Consider the following 18,050-nt stretch of genomic DNA (forward strand, 5'->3'; position numbering starts at 1 on the left):
AGAGTAGCACATATTTATATTTATTATATATTTTTTTCATTTTATGTCTGTTGTTTTATCCATAAATCCGCTCATATCTGCGCACGCGTTTATCAGCCTTTTGATCAAAAAGCCGCACGCGCAACTCACTTTCACTTTGCAAAAGGCAGTGTTTATTGTTTAGTGTGTATTTAAAGTGCATAAACACAATAAAACAATATTGTTTTAGGCTAACATATCATACATGTTTGTGTTCTTGGTGTGTTACAATATTAATAAGAATAATAACAATAATAATACATTCGGAGAACTACTACTAAAAATAATAATAATACTGAATGAAGAAAGCGCAGTTAAAGAAGTACAGTATCATCATTGAAGGAGAGAAGAAAATGAAGAATAATATATCACTATTTACAGTTTGAGCTCGACACGTTTATAAGCTCTGCCGCTTGCTTTTAATAGGCGCCTAAGTGAGATAACACATTTTTGGCTCAGTAGACACACAATACTTCAGACTGAAACACGACTGCCCCCTACAGGTAATGAAGGGCATTTTTACAGCTTGCCGCGCGCAGCAGCAGCGAATCACAGGATCCCTTTTCTCGAAACGTGTGTTTTTAATGGCCAGGGGCCTCATGCACAAAGACTTGCGTTGAATTTATACTAAAACATTGCTTACGGACAAAGCTGTAAATGTGCGTACTCAGTAAAAAAATCTGATGTATGAAACACTGCGTACGCGGAATTCCACGCATATTCTCTTTGTACATCCGGATTAACGTGAAATTGAGCGCACGTGCACGAGCGCAAAACCCCTCCCTGCCTTCCTTCTCCGTATAAATATGGTAATGACTCCACTTTGGCAAAACCAAACGAAAAAGCAATGGCAAAAGCAAGCAAGAAGAGAAACTTCACAGAATGTGAATTGGAAAAAAAAATCGTCTTATTTGCAAGTTTGTCCTCCGGAATTAATAACTAAATAAAATAAAAAAAACTTAGCTGGGATAAAATCTTTAAATACATCACTCACCAAGAAGCCACCCATCGCGCACCCTGCCACCCTGGAGCCTCATGCTTTAACATAGCCAACCATGCCAACTCATAGCCAACCATGCTGTTTGTGAGGATGAATGAATCATGGGTTGTCCCAGGCCACCTTGCCACAATATTTGTTAGGTGCATTTGAGCATCACATATTATTTGCACATTTATTAATTGGAAATGTTTCCGATTCACGTATGCAAATTCGTCTTCAGATGTCGCCTTTATAGCAGTGCGCGTGCAGTCGATCGCTACGATTACATTAGGAAAACCGGCGATTGCTGCAAATTGCGCTTTAATGTTTGGCTGGTCAACTGCATGGTATGGAAACCTTATATAGGCTACCTGCTGGACATGCAGATGATCTCGTCCCATACAGCTGGCATTGCACTGCTCAAAGACGACTGGCTTAACCCCCGAGCGGTCTGACAGTTCGCTTTGGAAAGAACCAGTTGCCAGAAAACCAAGCGTTGTCTGCACCTGTAAGGGAACGGGTAATGCGTGGCTCCTCGCTGTCTCTCTTTCCAAATTTGGACCCAACTCAGCACAGAGCTTCAAGAGGATAGCTCTTGGAAATCTGAAACGGCTAATAAGCCAGTCATCATCGTGGGCCAGAAAATCACTGTGATCCCTAAAAGCGCATCCCTTCGGATTCGGCCATTGACAATGTCCTCTAATAAGGCCAACACTGCCATTGCCATAGACTAAGGGTTGTATACATTTGCAAATGCTTTTATTTGTTCTAAATCACATAATTGGTAGAAACATATTGTGTCAATTAACCCATTTTATCAATTATAAATTAATAGCAATGTTTTTCATGTGTTGGTGCGATACTTTGTAGTGTGCAATTGAACATAATTGCCTCTAGGAGGCGCCAACGGAAATAAAACAAACACACCCAAGAAATACACGTACGGCAGACAGGAAGTTGGCGTGGAAGAACGCACATTCTCACGTTAATTTCACTGTTAGTAAATCCGACCGCGAGCGTGAAAAACTGGCGTAAGCAAAGTTTTTGTGCGTTGATACATGAGGCCCCAGGTCTGTATTTCTCTGAACACCAAAAAAGGACAACTTAGTGTAAACAAGGCGTGAGATACTCAACCTTACAGAATGGGATTTCTTTGTATTAATAAGTTAGACAGAGAGTTCTGCTGTACAGAGAGACACACAGACATGTACGTGGGCTTCAACCTCAAATAATAATAATATCATTGATTTAAACACATAAAAAATCAGCAGATTATTTTTAGAGTTAACCTTTTAAATGTGTCTGCAAACTCTTTAACCATCAATGAGTTCAGTTTCTCACTGCATTATATATCACGTATTTAACCTAAACGTAACCTAGACATTAAATGGCTCTCTCAGGAGGTCTGTGGAAATCCTGACCATCCAAGCAGTAACTGTTCCTCGTGATCACCAGCTTGTTAGAAGGTTCCACAGAGACTTTCTTAGCCTTTATTAAATATAGAGCGTCTGAGCACGCTGCTTCAATTAGCTCTGATTGGGGTCGATTGTTTATTCATGACGTGTTAGGTAAAAGCTTACTTATGGGATCTGCGTCCTTTTTAAGTGCTCTAAACACGCTGCATTAAAATCCAATCCATAAATTTCAGCTGAAGTGCTTCTGAAGGCATATTAGATCAATCACGCGTCCGCGGCTACGTGAGAGATTTCGTAGAATGGTGAGTGTTTATGCCCAGTTGATTAAAGCTCACACGTGGCAGGGGGGCCATTTTTTTTTCTTTTCTCATGTTCAGAGAAAAATAAGAAGAAGTCTACGCTGAAACGTGTGAGATAGGTGGCAATAATTTGTACCTTTACAAAAGAATTCTTTTTACATTGTTGTATTAAATTCTATTAATCAAAGCACTTTTACTGAGATTTACAATCATTTTGGTGTAATCATATCTCTCTATATTAGTTGTAAATATCACTTTATAAAAGTGTAATAAAAACAAAATTAATCGACGGCTGCACAGCAATGATAACTTTTCATAATGTTTGTGATATTTCAGTTGCTTACAACAATGTTAAAATATTAATTAAGGTTACAATTTGCATAAAATTCCAAATTCGTGCAAAAAAGTTTATTACAAAAAAGCTTTTTGAAATTGCAAATTTTTCATGAATGTCTCAAAAATTTGTACTTAGTCACATGATTAGAGAAACAGACGAGAGCGAAGAGTGAGTGATTCTGCCAAGAAGTGACGTTCATACAGGACAACAGGTTGAAAAGTAGAAGGCACATGAATATTTCATATTTGGCATAAATTTGCATAAATTATTACTTATAAATACCTTACATTTAGAAACCGAAAATTGCATTGCATTTATTTTATATCTTTATTTTTACGACCGTGAGTCAAAAATTGTCCGCACTCTGGCTGTAGAATTAGTTTTAATTCACGTTTTAAAAAACGACAAATAATTTTTTTTTTTTAGATTTTTTTTTGTATCTGATGCAGAAAAACTAGTTCATGCGTTCATGACCTCCAGACTGGACTATTGTAATGCATTACTAGGTGGTTGTCCTGCATCCTCAATAAACAAGCTTCAGTTAGTCCAAAATGCAGCCGCCAGGGTTCTCACTAGATCCAGAAAATATGATCATATAACCCCAATATTATCATCCCTACACTGGCTACCTGTTCAGTTTAGAATTAATTACAAAATAGTATTACTTACATACAAGGCTTTAAATGGTTTAGCTCCCTCATACCTAACCAGTCTTCTGATACGCTATAATCCACCACGTCCCTTAAGATCACAAAACTCCGGACTTCTGGTAATTCCCAGAATTTTAAAATCTACAAAAGGGGGTAGGGCATTTTCATATTTGGCTCCAAAGCTTTGGAATAGCCTTCCAGACAGTGTTCGGGGAGCAGACACGGTTTCCCAATTCAAGAGTAGGCTCAAGACGCATCTCTTTAATCTGGCATACGCGTAACTCATCCCATAACCTCATACTCCAGTACACCTATCCTGAATGGCAACTACGCTAATTCTCTCCATCTTTTCTGTATTTTTCTACCCATCCCGAGACATCTGGAGATTGTGCCAGCTTCAGTAGACAAAGGCCAACCCTGCGAGGTTTCTAAGGCATCTTGAGAAGGACCTGCTCCAGCTAGATTCTGCTTTATGATGGTTGGAGCTACACATCCTGCTCCTGTGCTTCCAGTGATCCAGACCCCATCTGCCCTCTGCACCTACTGCTGAACTGAATCTACACAACTTCTGATATATTGAACTTTCACCTGCACAACACACTTGATGTTATTTCTATCTGTTATCACCCAGATGAGGATGGGTTCCCTGTTGAGTCTGGTTCCTCTCAAGGTTTCTTCCTATTGCCATCTCAGGGAGTTTTTCCTTGCCACTGTCGCCGTCACCCTTGGCTTGCTCATCAGAGACATTTCATTCATCATTCATTCATTTCATTATTATCTAGACACATTTTTCTCACACATACACACTTCCAATTATTTTCTTTTCTTTTCTTTTCTAAAAAAAAAAAAAAAAAAAAAAATCTTTAATTTTTTTTTTGTGAAGCTGCTTTGGGACAATGACCATTGTTAAAAACGCTATATAAATAAAATTGAATTGAATTGAATTGAATTGAATAGAGATAATCAACTAATACACTTAATACACTTTGTCGGTCTGTCAAAAAGCTTTCATATTCCACCATTAAAAAACATTTTATTCTAAACCAGAAATGCACCGCTGTCTTCACTTCTTCATCAAAAGTGAATCTTCGTCCTTGTACATGTAGTTCTGCTTCCACGGGACCAAACAGGTGAAAGACTGATGAAGTGAGATCAGGACTATAGTGAGGACGCTTTAACACATCAGTGTGTCGACAGTGTGGGCAGAAGTGAGCGGACGTGCATCGTCACGTGAGATCATGATGCCCTTAGATATCAGTCCTCTGTGTTTAATCCGAAGTTTAATCTTCGGTTCTTTAATAAGCGTCTCACTGTAACGAGCACTGGCGATGGTGGGAACCTTTTTCCTGATAGTGTTCCAATACTTCTGGATCTTGAGAATCCCAGAAAACTGTGAGCGCTGATGAATTCCCCAGCTGATGGTCAACTTTTAAACTTTTTTCTTCGTCAGTGATGGAGGATGTTTTCGTTCCACACTCTGCTGTTTACTCTCAGACTCGTAGTGATAAATCCGTGTCTCATCACCGGTAATGATTCTCTTTCAAGACACTTTCACCTTCCATGGAGTATCACTCCGCATTTTGTTTTCAGATATCCAAACGCTTCTGTCCACGTTCACAGCGATGGGACGACAGGAGCCTCGGACGTAAAGCGCCGATAAGACCAACAGAAGATTTAATATAATCGGAGTACGGATCATTTTTTGACTCAAAATAATCTTAATCTCAAAATTTCTTAAATGTTCTATTGTACAGTATATTTCTATTTTTATGTACAGCATATTTCTATTTTTATTTCTATTTTTATCTGAGTTTAATTTGATTTTTCTATCGTATTTCTTTTATTCATATTTATTTCTTATTATAAGCTTTAATAGCGGTCGTATAAGCATTTCACTACATATGGTACTGTGTATGACTGTGTATGTGACAAATAAAATTTGAATTTGAATTTGACTCGTGCTTAAATTGAACCTTTACAGGTTGGGTGAAGACTATTACCCGCTTCCTCTGAGACATGTGACAGCTGCATCTTTTCAAAATGGAGCTCACACAACACTGGACACAATGTAACACACTCGGAGCAAAGCGCTACGTAGCGTGTGTGAGCTCAGAGACGTCCGTTATTGGCACATGTCACTAAGATTTATCTTATCTCTAGACACTCTGACTAAAAACAGATAAAAAGTCTTGCGGTGTAAAAAAACATTACGGTGTGATGAAGCGGAGGCAGTTTTTTTTTTTTAAACCACAAAGCCGGTTCATTTCCTTTACCTTGCGATAACAATTACAGGAATGATCATTTTTGTTTTTGTTTTTTCATCTGTTTACAGTTAATGACAGTAAATACTGTTTAGTACTTATATTATCGCAGCTGTAAACAGTCCCTTCGCCTCACATGATACTTTCTCGTCCTCTTGAAGTTAGACAAGAAGCCCTCGGCAGGCTGTTTGAAGCTGAATTTACAAACTAGGACTGATTTCATAAAAGCTGAAAAGCTTAATCACTAGTTTGATTATTCACGGGTGGAAAACCGGAGGTTCAAAGGCGAACATGTCTAAGCAGGTTTAAAGTAAAAAAAAAAATGTAATAAAAAAACATTAATAATATTAATAGTTTCTGTCTGAACTGATTCTTTTTCTCACATATGCCAGACACAAAACTTTTCCCCCCGCTCAGAGACACCCCGTGCTCGCCTTGGCATCCTGTCATAATAAAAAAGAGAAAAAAAAAGGAAAAGGAGAGTGAAAAAAAAAAAGTGTTATGTGCATGTGTCAGGTTGCGGCACGTCAGCCTTTGCTGCTGAATGCTCAAATATCTGTCATGATCGAGAGCACACATTTTCAGAAACAAACAGGACTGCGTGCAAAAATGATATTTATTTATTACTTTTTTTCTTTGAAGGAAACACAAAGCCTTAGAATCAGAGCGTATACTTTTGAGCAAAGTAATCAGCGGAGAATCAGGGAATATGAGAGAACAGTGATGCGTGACTCACATGTGATTAGAAAACACCCACACACACACTTTCTTCTAAATTCCGATGCACTTTTCCACCAAGTGCTGAAGCTCAGAATGTCATTAAAATGCATATGAAGGTAATATTGGATAAAAGAAAACCTTTTTTCTCACTTTGAACAGATGAAAATCTCTTTCACACACACACACACACACACACACACACACACACAGATCAGCCATAACAATTTTACCCCAGTAAACCGGCGACAGGATGATGGGCACACAAGCCTCACCCATGCCCACAGAGATCAAAGGCCAGTCTGTTTGGTCCAATCCATCATCAAAACAGCACAAATTACCAGAAAAGAAGTGCTACTCATGATAAAAAGGCACCAGAACACCCAAAGGACTACGACCTACCGTCCATGGGGCCAAACAGGCCTGGCTGATCTGACCTTCAGACCCATAGGATATTTCAGGCAAATAAGTCCAATCCACGGAGGTGTCACTCCACGACCCCCAGCACCCAAAGATCTGCTGCCAACAGTCTGGTGCCAGACACCAAAGCACACCTCCAGAGACTCCTGCAGAGCCACGCCCAAGGGGTGGGCTGCCCTAGTGGACAAGGGGAACCCAAAACCTTGGCATTAAATACAGGGGTCACCACTGGCCTCCACGGCCCCTTGTTGGACTATTCGACTATAGCGCTTTTAACTATTGTCATTGTTGCAAAGCAGCTTTACACAATCATAAGAATTATGGAAGTTTGTATAAAAAGTGATAAATGTATATGAATCAAAATGATCAGATTGAACTTTGGATGAGTGAGCCGAGGACGACGGCAACAAGGGAGTTTAGTCGCAAGGATAAACTCCCTGAGATGGCAGTAGGAAGAAACCTTGAGAGGAACCAGACTCAACAGGGAACCCATCCTCATCTGGGTGATAACGAAGAGCAGGGATTGATCTGCATAATACTGTGTGAGACTGGAAGTTCAGTATAACAGGAGATGTGTTTAAGTTCAGTTCATTATTGGAGGTTTCGGTAGACTGTTGGAAAAGTATTGAGTGACTGCAGTCACAAATCCGCCAAACTACAGAGGCTCCTCAATGGAATAATGGAAATATACTGTATACTGTATATTCACACAATCGACAGGGTATAAAGACATTATATAAAAGAAAGGGGTGGGCTTTCTAACCTCCATTTACTTGTGCCAGTGTCTTAAACACAGTATGTTATGCTATAAAAAATATATATTTAGATACACAACATAATGCCTTCTGAGACTTTTATTAAATACATTGTTATGGCACAGAAAATAAGATGTACAGTACACTAAAGGGATAGATTATTATTTTTTTAAGTCTTTGCATTAATAGCAAATACATGGCAATACTGTAGGTCTTGGTTTTAACTAATAACTCTTTTCTTTCCCCACAAATGGGCTGTATGGATAGCTCTGGTCCAGAAAAGTGTTTAATTTGTACACTGTAACTTTGAAAGATACCAACTGGATGTAGCTCAGTGGGACCGCAGAAGCGTTATATGAATTATAAGCTCAGCTGAACTTTGGAATATGTTATTGCACTGAACAAGGGTTGTGGAATTTGGCCCTGAGTACTTGCATTGTACCCGCTCTCCGAGGAACAAACTTCATTGTCAGTGGTGTGCAGAGTGGAAAAACGTACAACGATCAAGTACTGTTATACAGCAAGTTGGATTAAAAAAAAGTTTAAAGAAAAAAAAAACCTTTAATAAGAGACATCTAAAGGGACGAGTTTCTACAATAGTATTAAATTATGAATGAACAATGTGATGTGTGTAGTACTTCAGTGGTTAATCAATCTGTCCTTTAACTCATGTGCAACTTATTTTCAAAACAAAACAACAAACAAACAAACAAACAAAAACAGATGTGAAGAACTGAACTCTGAACACACCTAACTTTCTTAGCGTAAATGCTTCCGTAACTCTCAGACAGAACACATCCCTCACAACAATTTGTCTTTTCTTTCTCCTCACCTGTACACTGTAAAGATTTATAATTGCACTACTCAGAACACAATAAGCCGCCTAGCTTTCATCCACACGTCATCTCAGGCTTGTATTTCCTTTTTTTTTTTTTTTTTTTTGCTCCTCGTCACTTGGCGCTGTCGCCTCTGCCTCGTTCGTTAGCAATTGAAACCTACACCCGGATAAGTTTCACTGGAAATCTAATGTAAATCTGCAGACTCGATTTGTTATTCAAAGCTAATGACACATTGCCAGGCTTTAATTAATTCGTTGCATTAATTACCTTTTAGTCATAAATCCATAATTCCGCTATATTACTCACATAAGCTCTTTTAGCTATGTCTGCTCATGTTTTTTTTTTTTTTTTTTTTTTGCTTAAAGCAAGCATGTTACGGATTTGGGTTTGGGAATGAAAGAAGTCTAATGAGGAAGAAAAAAATAGAACTGAAGGTGCAAATCATCATAAAGTCAGGTGTCAGAGAGAGAAAAAGAAAGAGAGGATCATGTGTTTGTGGGATTCGGCTCATCTCGCAGTATTTGTGGAAAAGCATCAGAATGACACGTTATTCATTCGGTCGGAGAAGAAGGAGCCACGTTCGATTTCGTGTCAGCGTTTGATATCACTTTACAGCTGCAGCATGTTAAGCTTTCATAATGCATTAATAAAAAAGATGATTGGATACAGAGGGATCTGTGAAGGGCGTGTCAGAGCGTCCATGTCAATACTGTATGTAGCTGATTTTTATAAGAATGAACGAGTGAGAGAGAGAGTCGTGTCTCTGTTCAGTACTGTACGTCCACGCATTCGAACATCCACCAGGCTTCTCACCGCCTGTACAGTAGCTGCAACCTGATTCCCTAAAGCAAGGAGACACCCCAGAATGCACTGCTTCAGCATTTCACCAAGGTGCCTCATGCAAAAGAGAAGAGGGGGGAAAAAAAAGGAAGGGAAAGAAAAAACAGGAAGGACGGACGATGTCAGGAACCCGGTTCTGTCATTGACCCTGTTCTGTGTTCTCAGCCTCACGGTGAGGATTTCTCATTCTCATATTCATATTCCTGCCTTTTTTTTTTTTTTGGGTCAGCAGATATGGTTCTGCAGAGTCAGGACTGGGTGACTTTGTTCTCCAGATGCTCAGGAGTTTGAATGCAGCTTGGGGAATAAAAGTGGGGGAAAAAAATAAACCCAGAATATAGGCAGGTGGAAAAAGAAAATCAAAGACCAGATAATAATAATAATAATAATAATAATAAAAAATATCACACGGCTCTTTTTGCATAAACGTCTAATTGCTTCTCAATTTTATTTATGTATGTGTTTATTTATTTATTTATTTATTTATTCATTTTTGGAACAATATCTGTGCCCATAGCTGTTCTGCACTGCAGATATGTGCGATCTGGGATGAGAGCCTGAAAGTCTCAACCAGCCATCACAGAGTCACTAAGCTAAACCCACAGTAATGATGAAGCGATCCATCTCTCTGGAGAACGAGTGCACTTCAGCCCCGTCCTCCAGCTTTTACCGAAGCACTTACATGCGTACACGTGTGGCGACGTGAGTGGGCTTCGTTAGATGATGTGCGGGGGATTTCTACTTGTCACGTCGTATCAAGAGGTAGTAGAGCTGATCGCCGAGCACCAATTTATTTATTCATGGTTTCTGAAGTCCAGAAAGATAGTCCACTTTTTCTTCTTCTTCCTGCCAAAATCACACAGTGTGTCGTTTCCAAGAGGTTTCGCCTTTTTGCGTCGAGCGTTTTTTTTTTTTTTTGTACGTCGGGGTGTCGGCATGTCCCGGGGAAAGCTGTAACCACCGTTAAGGAGATGATGGATCTGATTTTTGATTGGAGTAGGCAGTGTGTAGAAAATAACAGTTTTATGGCTGGTAATGCATTATTCACAGAGCACAGGCAGGATGGTGGGCTGTAATAAGAGGCGCTCACCCTTGGGGTGAAAACAGACGTGTGGAAAATATGTTGGAGCAAAGAAGCACAACGCGCGGTTAGATGTTATATATGTGCTAGCATAGAACAATGACAGGGTTTTAATTACATAACTTAATCAACAGTGACATCAAATAAGCTTGTCAGCTATAAGTTAGCTTAGCCTCAGCTTTCACTATAAACTCCGGAGTTATATAATGAAAAGAAGTACATGAATTTCTCGCTATGATAAATGTAACCCTTTTACATGATTAGCTTCTTTTAGTGATTTAAAGCTTTTTTACCTACTGCAGCTTACAAAACGGAAATGTTAATAAGTCTAACCTACAGCAGCTATTGCAAACATCGTCTTGTGGCATTACAGTTTAATATATAATCATATAGTTGTCTGTTCATGCATTTGTTTATATAATATTTAAAGTTTTCTTTTGACTTTTTAACATGAAAATAATGAGCAAATATTAATCTATTTATGAACTTTATACATTTGCATAAAATTTATATATACGTATATATTATTATAATAATTATTATTATTATTATTATTATTGTATTAAGCTATATGTAAACATCTCTTTTTTTGGTTTGGCGCAATAAAACAAAATTTGGTTAAATGTCATTATTTTCGTAAACAACCAATAATTATATTTCAAATAAAAAATATGTTTTTGTATGTGTAGCTTAAATATATTAAAAAAGCATATTTAGTATTAAACTTTTCTTTAAACCTGTTTGAGCACAACAATGCCCTCCTGCGTGCGAGCGTCGGTGTGGACGTCGAACACTGCGCTGCTGTCTCCTGGTACGATCTTGTACTCCACCTCGGCGTTCGTCCCCACATCCAGATCGTGAGCTTTAATCTTTCCCACCGAGGAACCCACCGGCGCCGATTCAGGAACTCGCAGGTGAAAGACACCTGTTAGAGATAACCACAAGCACGGTGTGATTTAGAGGAGTAGAACAAATCAGCCCCAAACCTGTCACTCAGGATAAGACTTAAAGAGGATCGCAGCGAGAGTCGGAGTCTGGAGGTAGTTAGCACTCATTTCTCGCTAATCACTTCAGCTGCTCTGGCAGAGCGTACAGCCGTCGCAATCACATTTGCAAATCCGACAAAGCTGTTTGTATTTGTGTCGGCGAGGCCCCCCCAGCTGGCTTAATCAAGAACAATCGTGGATCTAATGCCCTGAAACGTGCCGGGTCGCTCTTTATGGCGGATCCTTGTTGCACACAAAGACGCTGTTTGGTTAATTACAGCATTCAGAGGTACAAATAATAGTTTACAGCTGCTTTTGATCCTTCAGCTCTCACTCCTGATGCCAGCATGCAAAGCACTGTTTTGCAATTCTCAGATAAGGCTAAATTTAAAAACCTTAAAAAACATCCCCAATGTAATTAGGTGCTGGTGGGAAATAAGAAGGAATATAAGAGAAATTAAAGACACCTTTAATTATCCAGCCACGGAAAACCAAAATGTCTCATCTTCATAAAACTTTAATTAAAAGCCATAGGGTTAGGATGCCATGCATGACGTTCCCATAAGATACACAGTAAATTAAAGCCTAAGCTTCTATAGACCCCGAGACTCACACTGAACTTTCTGAATTAGGTAGTATAAATTAATTAATGAGTAACATAAAAGGTCAATAGTGCTTCCTTGGTGATTAAAATATATTCTACTGCACAGCAGAACAGCATGAACCCCAGACCATATTCCAGAGGAGAACTCATCAAGTGTTCACCAAGTGCCTCAAAGGTATCAGACCGCATTCCATTATTCCTATAGATAGACTCTGTGTATCCAAATTTTTATTAAATTCCAGTAAGAACTCACAATGTTTAAATATCCCAATGGAAAACCAGCTAAAATCAAGAAGAAGAAAAAATAGTATTTATTTTGTAATGTTTCAATAAATAACCCATAAGCTTCCATTAAGATTTCCATTGTAATTAAACATGCAACTTGAATGAAACCAATGAAATATTACCATGGAACTCAGAAATTCCCAAATTCTCACAAATAATTAAGCAATATCGCACTTGAGGTGGTGCTGTTGTACTGAATATAAGCACGGCTGTGATTCAGTTGTTCTGCTGAAGATATTTACCCAACTATTTTGTTCTGCCAACTCATTTCGTTCTGCACCTGGTGGAACTAACCAACCGTGACTGGCGGAGCTGGCGACCAACAGTTAGCGTAATTAACAGGGGTGAAATTAGTTTTAAATAAACCATGAAGGTGGTGGACAGGCCTGAGACACTTACCAGATTTACTTTATATTACCACTTATTCCGATTTAGACTATCAGCTTAGTTATTAGGGTTTCAGGGTCGAAAACCGTAAAAAAAAGCGTTAAATGGAAAGCTATTGCGCAACGTAGGGCGTTCCACAATCCCTTGTTCCACACAGCAAGTAGTGCCCTTGATTAGAGGCTTTCGTGCATTAGCCTCGTGTTAGATGCTAGTAAGCTTAGCTTTTTCAATGTAATTCAATTGTATTTGGTAATTTCTTTTAACAATTGATATTGTCGCAAAGCAGCTTTACACAATCAAGCAAAAGAAACAAAGCAAAGAAAACAATCAAGTAACTTCAATAGATAACCCATAAAACTCCATGACGATTCCCACAGAAATCAGATTTATCACATGACAAATAACACACATACTGTATGTGTACTGAGTTTAAATAACATGGCTGTGTAAAAGAAACTATATTAAATTAGGTGACGTGACGTACTTTTAGCAAACCTCGGTGGATTATCGTTGACATCGGTGAGGGTGATGTTGACGGTGGTGGTTCCAGCCAGACCCCCCAGCTGTCCGCCCATATCTTTGGCCTGAATCATGACCTGGTACGACTCTTTGATCTCCCGGTCCATGTTGGGTAACGCAATTCTTATCACACCTGAGCACACAAGGAAGGACGGAGAAGGGAATGATGTAGAGCAGCTACGAATCAAACTGCAGTTTACGCAAAATCAATTTTCCTCTGGTGGCTGAGCAAAGATGGACAGATACGTGTTTTTAATAGCTCTTCATTAATCAATGTCCCTAAGAGCTGAGACATAAAAGGTGAGCGCTTGACATTATGCTAAAGGCTAATCAACTGTAATAGTTTCCGTCTCACAGGGAGCACCTTTTGATCAAAAAAAAAAAAAAAAACAGCTCAACAAAATGCCAACACGAAACACAGAAATGTTTATTTCTAGACTTGGAATTTGGAAGATGATCAGAAACCCCATGCAGGCTTTTCATCTCACATCCAGACTTATTGACATCGAGCAGCAAAACACTATAATTACGCTTCATAATTATAGCCGGCCACAGACACGGGCTTGTGTTTATGATGTGTTAAAGTAGATGCTGTAGCAGTGCGTACCGGTTTTGGGTTCTACAGAAAAGTAAGGCTGGCCGTGTAGAACGCTGTAAACGATCTGCGCGCTGTTCCCGTACGTGGGATCGTCTGCATCGCTGGCTGTGACTCGCGTCACATACGTGCCTGTACAAACACACATGCCAGAGTTCATTAGAAATCATTTGCAAGTTGTGTTATTCTTCAGCATCTGCGTAATCAGAACCTGATAAACAATTTACAACCGATCGTCATGTGGTGCGAAATTAGCTCCGATTACAAATCAAGCTGCAACAGACAAACTGATTTTCAGGAAAATAATGTTTGAATGTCTTTTATCTTCTCAACTTCAACTTTGTGAAATAAAATTGTTTCCGAAAAGTATTTGGGATAAACTTTAAAGCTTTGGGATATATTATGTTCAGTATACTACATGCAAGTATTACTGGTAATAATTAAAATAATAGTTAATCATTATCATTATAAATTATTATAATTACAGATTACTTAGAAATAATGTATTTATAACTGACACATAAATCGCTAATTGAAACAAAAAAAAAAGGAAAACGAATTTGCCAAAAGGAATATAATTATAAATGTCATTTAATAAGAAAATTGCATGGCAAGTTTTATCATTCAGCTGTTAATAAAATACAACTTTATCATATTGCATATTTTTCCTTGACATTTAAATATTAACATATCACAGAATATTATACTTCATTTAATAAACAAGAAATATACCAAATATTAACTCAAGGAAAAATTTAGAAATTTTGTATTAAGTGGTTATAGAGCTTTTATTTAAGAAGTCTTAAATCTTTGCCCCATATTGGCAAGCATTGGTACAGTAGCTACTATAAATTACTTGGTAATTGAGTAATTATTTGGTAATTAAGAATTCCTAATCAAAATCATTCGTTTCCAGAGGTAGCAAAAGAACACAAACTCAAAATTCAAGTAAAAGTGCAGGTACTTGCCTAAAAAATACCTCCATTACAAGTAAAAGTAGCACTTAATTTTTTTCCCTAAAGTAGAAGCAGTACAGTACAGTATGTGCATGCTCTAAAATGTATGTTAAGAACAAAAATACAAGTACTGTACTCCACAAAGAGCCTGGGTTTTCTGTGACCGAGCTCCTGATAAACAGTATTTTACAGTAGTTTAGGCACAGTTGAAGTTGATGCTGTTGACAACATGAATATGCGAGTCTGGGAGAGATTTGTTTTCTGCAAAAATCTAAAATGTCATATATCAAAATGTCGCCAGAATGAAAGTAAACATTAATAACGGATAAATAAATGTACAATTCATTGACTGTGTTCAGATAGTTTACAAGTTCATGAAACCTTGTAGCCATTACAAAAGATAAAATGTTTTAGGCCGATTTATTTAAGCTTTGTAATAAGAGTCATATTAAAGACTTGGCTGGTTGGTTTAGACAAGGCTGGACAGAGTGTGTAAGGGTTTAATGTAGATGAAGGACGTTACAGTTAGAATGTAGAGTAACATTCAGCTTTGTTGAAAAAGAGGCGCCTTACAGGGGTACGAGCAGCCGCTCAGCTGTGCCTCTAGTTTTATTTCAATGAAGCTGTGCCTTTTTTGATGCTAAAAATAAATCATTGATTAACTTTAGAAAAGGTTTCTGTAGTGGTTGGTAAAATGTCTTGAAATAGGAAAAAAAAAATAAAATCAACCAAAGAAAATTTTTTTCACAAAGGCAGATGAAAAAATATATAATATTAGAGATGATTAAGTTACTAAAGATAATGGAAAGGAGGCTGTGGACATGAAGCCATGACGCGTTGATAACGACATTAAATTTGACATGAATTAAACAAATGGCGAGTGGCATTGTTATCGTCTTTCATTACATTTGTAGTTAAACAAGTTGCGAGCTACCATTCCTACTCTGTATAATGCAGGTCTAATGTACAATGTATGCCTTAACACATAAATGTGTGTCTACTGCAAGCGTACAGAAGACAAGAAGGTTAAAGGATGTGCCAAAACATTATAACATCATTGTCTAAAAGAACTTGATGCTCTTATTGATGTGAAACAGAGACCAAACATGTAAGAGTTCACAACCCCTTTGCTCAGTAGGTTAGCTTACTGTAAGAAGTGAACCTGTTCAAGGAGCCAGAAGAATCCTGAGGCCGGGGACTGAGAGGGCGGGATCGCTCACCCAGGTAACAGTTAATCACTTTGGTGCGTTAACCAATAAGCACTTTCATACATTAGTAAAAATACTTTACAGTAACATTGTTAAAGTTACATTTCTTACTTGCCACTTCTGTTTGTTACGGCAAACATTTTTTTTTTGTGTAATTTGCTTTTAGACTATCTAAAGTCAACTCTATTGTTTTTTTTGTTTTTGTTTTTTTACTAAACCTTTAATTGGTTGCCATAAACCAATACCAAGAATTTGGCAAAAAATATCATTTTTATTTTGTTTCCAAAGAGCCAGAATATCTTTCTATTTTTTTTTTTTATGTAGTCTTCCAAACACACTGGCAATGCAGTAAATGAATACCTGGATGGAAAGTCCCACAGTGGAACACCATCAGTCATGGACTGGACTCCCTAAGTACCACATCTCAACATTATTGAAGCAGAGTGGGATTATTTTGACAAAGAACAGAACAAAAGACAGCAAGCATCCAAGGAAGAGCTCTGGAATGGCTGTCAAGAAGCCTGGGGAACAGAGCTTACCTAAGAGAGTTCTGGCAGTATTGAAGAATACGTTGGCCCAAAGTGTAAGTGTCCCGAGAAAATCTCCCCCGCGCTGTCACCCCACCACCACCAGTCCGATATGGGGCAGGACAGATCCATGCATTTATGTTGCTTACGCCAAATTCTGACTCAACTAACCAAACATCACAGCAGAAATCGAGACTCATCAGATCAGGTGAAGTTTTTCCAATCTTCTATTGTCTGATTCTCATCTAACAGGTGCAACACCCGTTGTGGTCTTCTGCTGCTTTAGAACATCTGCCTTAAAGTTTGACGAGTTGTGCATTTGGACATGCTCTTCAGCAGACCTCGGTTGTAACAAGATGTTATTAAAACTTCTGTTGCCCTTCTATCAGTTCGAACCAGTCTGGCCGTTCTCCTCTGACCTCTGGTATCAATAAGGCATTTTCACCCAGACAACTTAAACCCGGGAGATGTCTACATGCCATTGAGTCATGCCATGTGATTCGCTTAATAGAAATTTGTGTTAACAAGCAGTTGAATAGGTAGTGGGTAAGGGCATGTTTGCCTATGTTTCAATTAATCACTGAACCTGTATGATCTTATTTTCCTAGAAAAATATTTTTTAAAAAAACAAGTGGTAGCTCAAGACTTGCACAGAGGAGTATCTCTGGGAATTTAGTTTAAATCTGTCATTTCACTGTTTTATTAAGGGCAGTGTTTCCTGAATCTAAAAAGATTTTCTCAGTATTAAAGCTTCTATAAAGTGAGCAGCGGAAATAAAGCAAGCTTCAGGTAAAATATGTTACATCTCAGATGACATGTTGGTACAATAAATACTCTGCGCTGTTTTGTTCAGGATAAAGACACAAAGTGTTTGAAATGGAAAATAATAAAATACTACATGTAGACTGAGAAATTAGGAGATTCTTCATAGTCTTCTTCTTCCTATTTTTAATATTTTTATTTACATTATTTACAGTAAGTGATGACCTGCTAATGTTTAGTCCCGCTCTCTCTCACAACACTTACAGCACTAATAATAAATCCCCAAACAATCAGCTTGTATTTTTTACGTATTAATATTCAGTACACATAACACTTGAGTGTACACTACAAAGACAGTCCTGTTTGTGATTTATAAGCTACAGAGAGAGCTTATCTCATACAAATCGATCATAATTACTACAGACCTCCTCTGGGAGGAAGACAGGAAGTCCTGAAATGTCATTCCACCTGAACACTATTTTAAAACCACACGTCCCTTAATTGTGTGCTTTCAAACTCAGCAATTTCCCAGTTTAATAATTATTTAGCAATATTTCAGCGTATTGTTTTGCCTGTTGGGAATGTGCAGACGTATTCTGTGAAACATTCT

At 38.1% G+C, this 18,050-nt stretch overlaps 1 protein-coding gene across 1 annotated transcript in view; it reads right to left on the reverse strand.

Moving 5' to 3' along the window:
* The window catches only part of cdh12a (cadherin 12, type 2a (N-cadherin 2)), a 71,720-nt gene that overhangs the window by 19,550 nt on the left and 34,120 nt on the right, over positions 1-18,050 (reverse strand). The window contains exons 4-6 of the mRNA XM_053486965.1: positions 14,000-14,119; positions 13,358-13,525; positions 11,349-11,536 (exon numbers count right to left, since the gene is read on the reverse strand). Coding sequence (XP_053342940.1) covers positions 11,349-11,536; positions 13,358-13,525; positions 14,000-14,119 — 476 coding nt within the window. The remainder of the gene's footprint in view (positions 1-11,348; positions 11,537-13,357; positions 13,526-13,999; positions 14,120-18,050) is intronic.

Source organism: Clarias gariepinus, chromosome 25 (assembly GCF_024256425.1).
Source record: "Clarias gariepinus isolate MV-2021 ecotype Netherlands chromosome 25, CGAR_prim_01v2, whole genome shotgun sequence".
NCBI classification, from domain to species: domain Eukaryota; kingdom Metazoa; phylum Chordata; class Actinopteri; order Siluriformes; family Clariidae; genus Clarias; species Clarias gariepinus.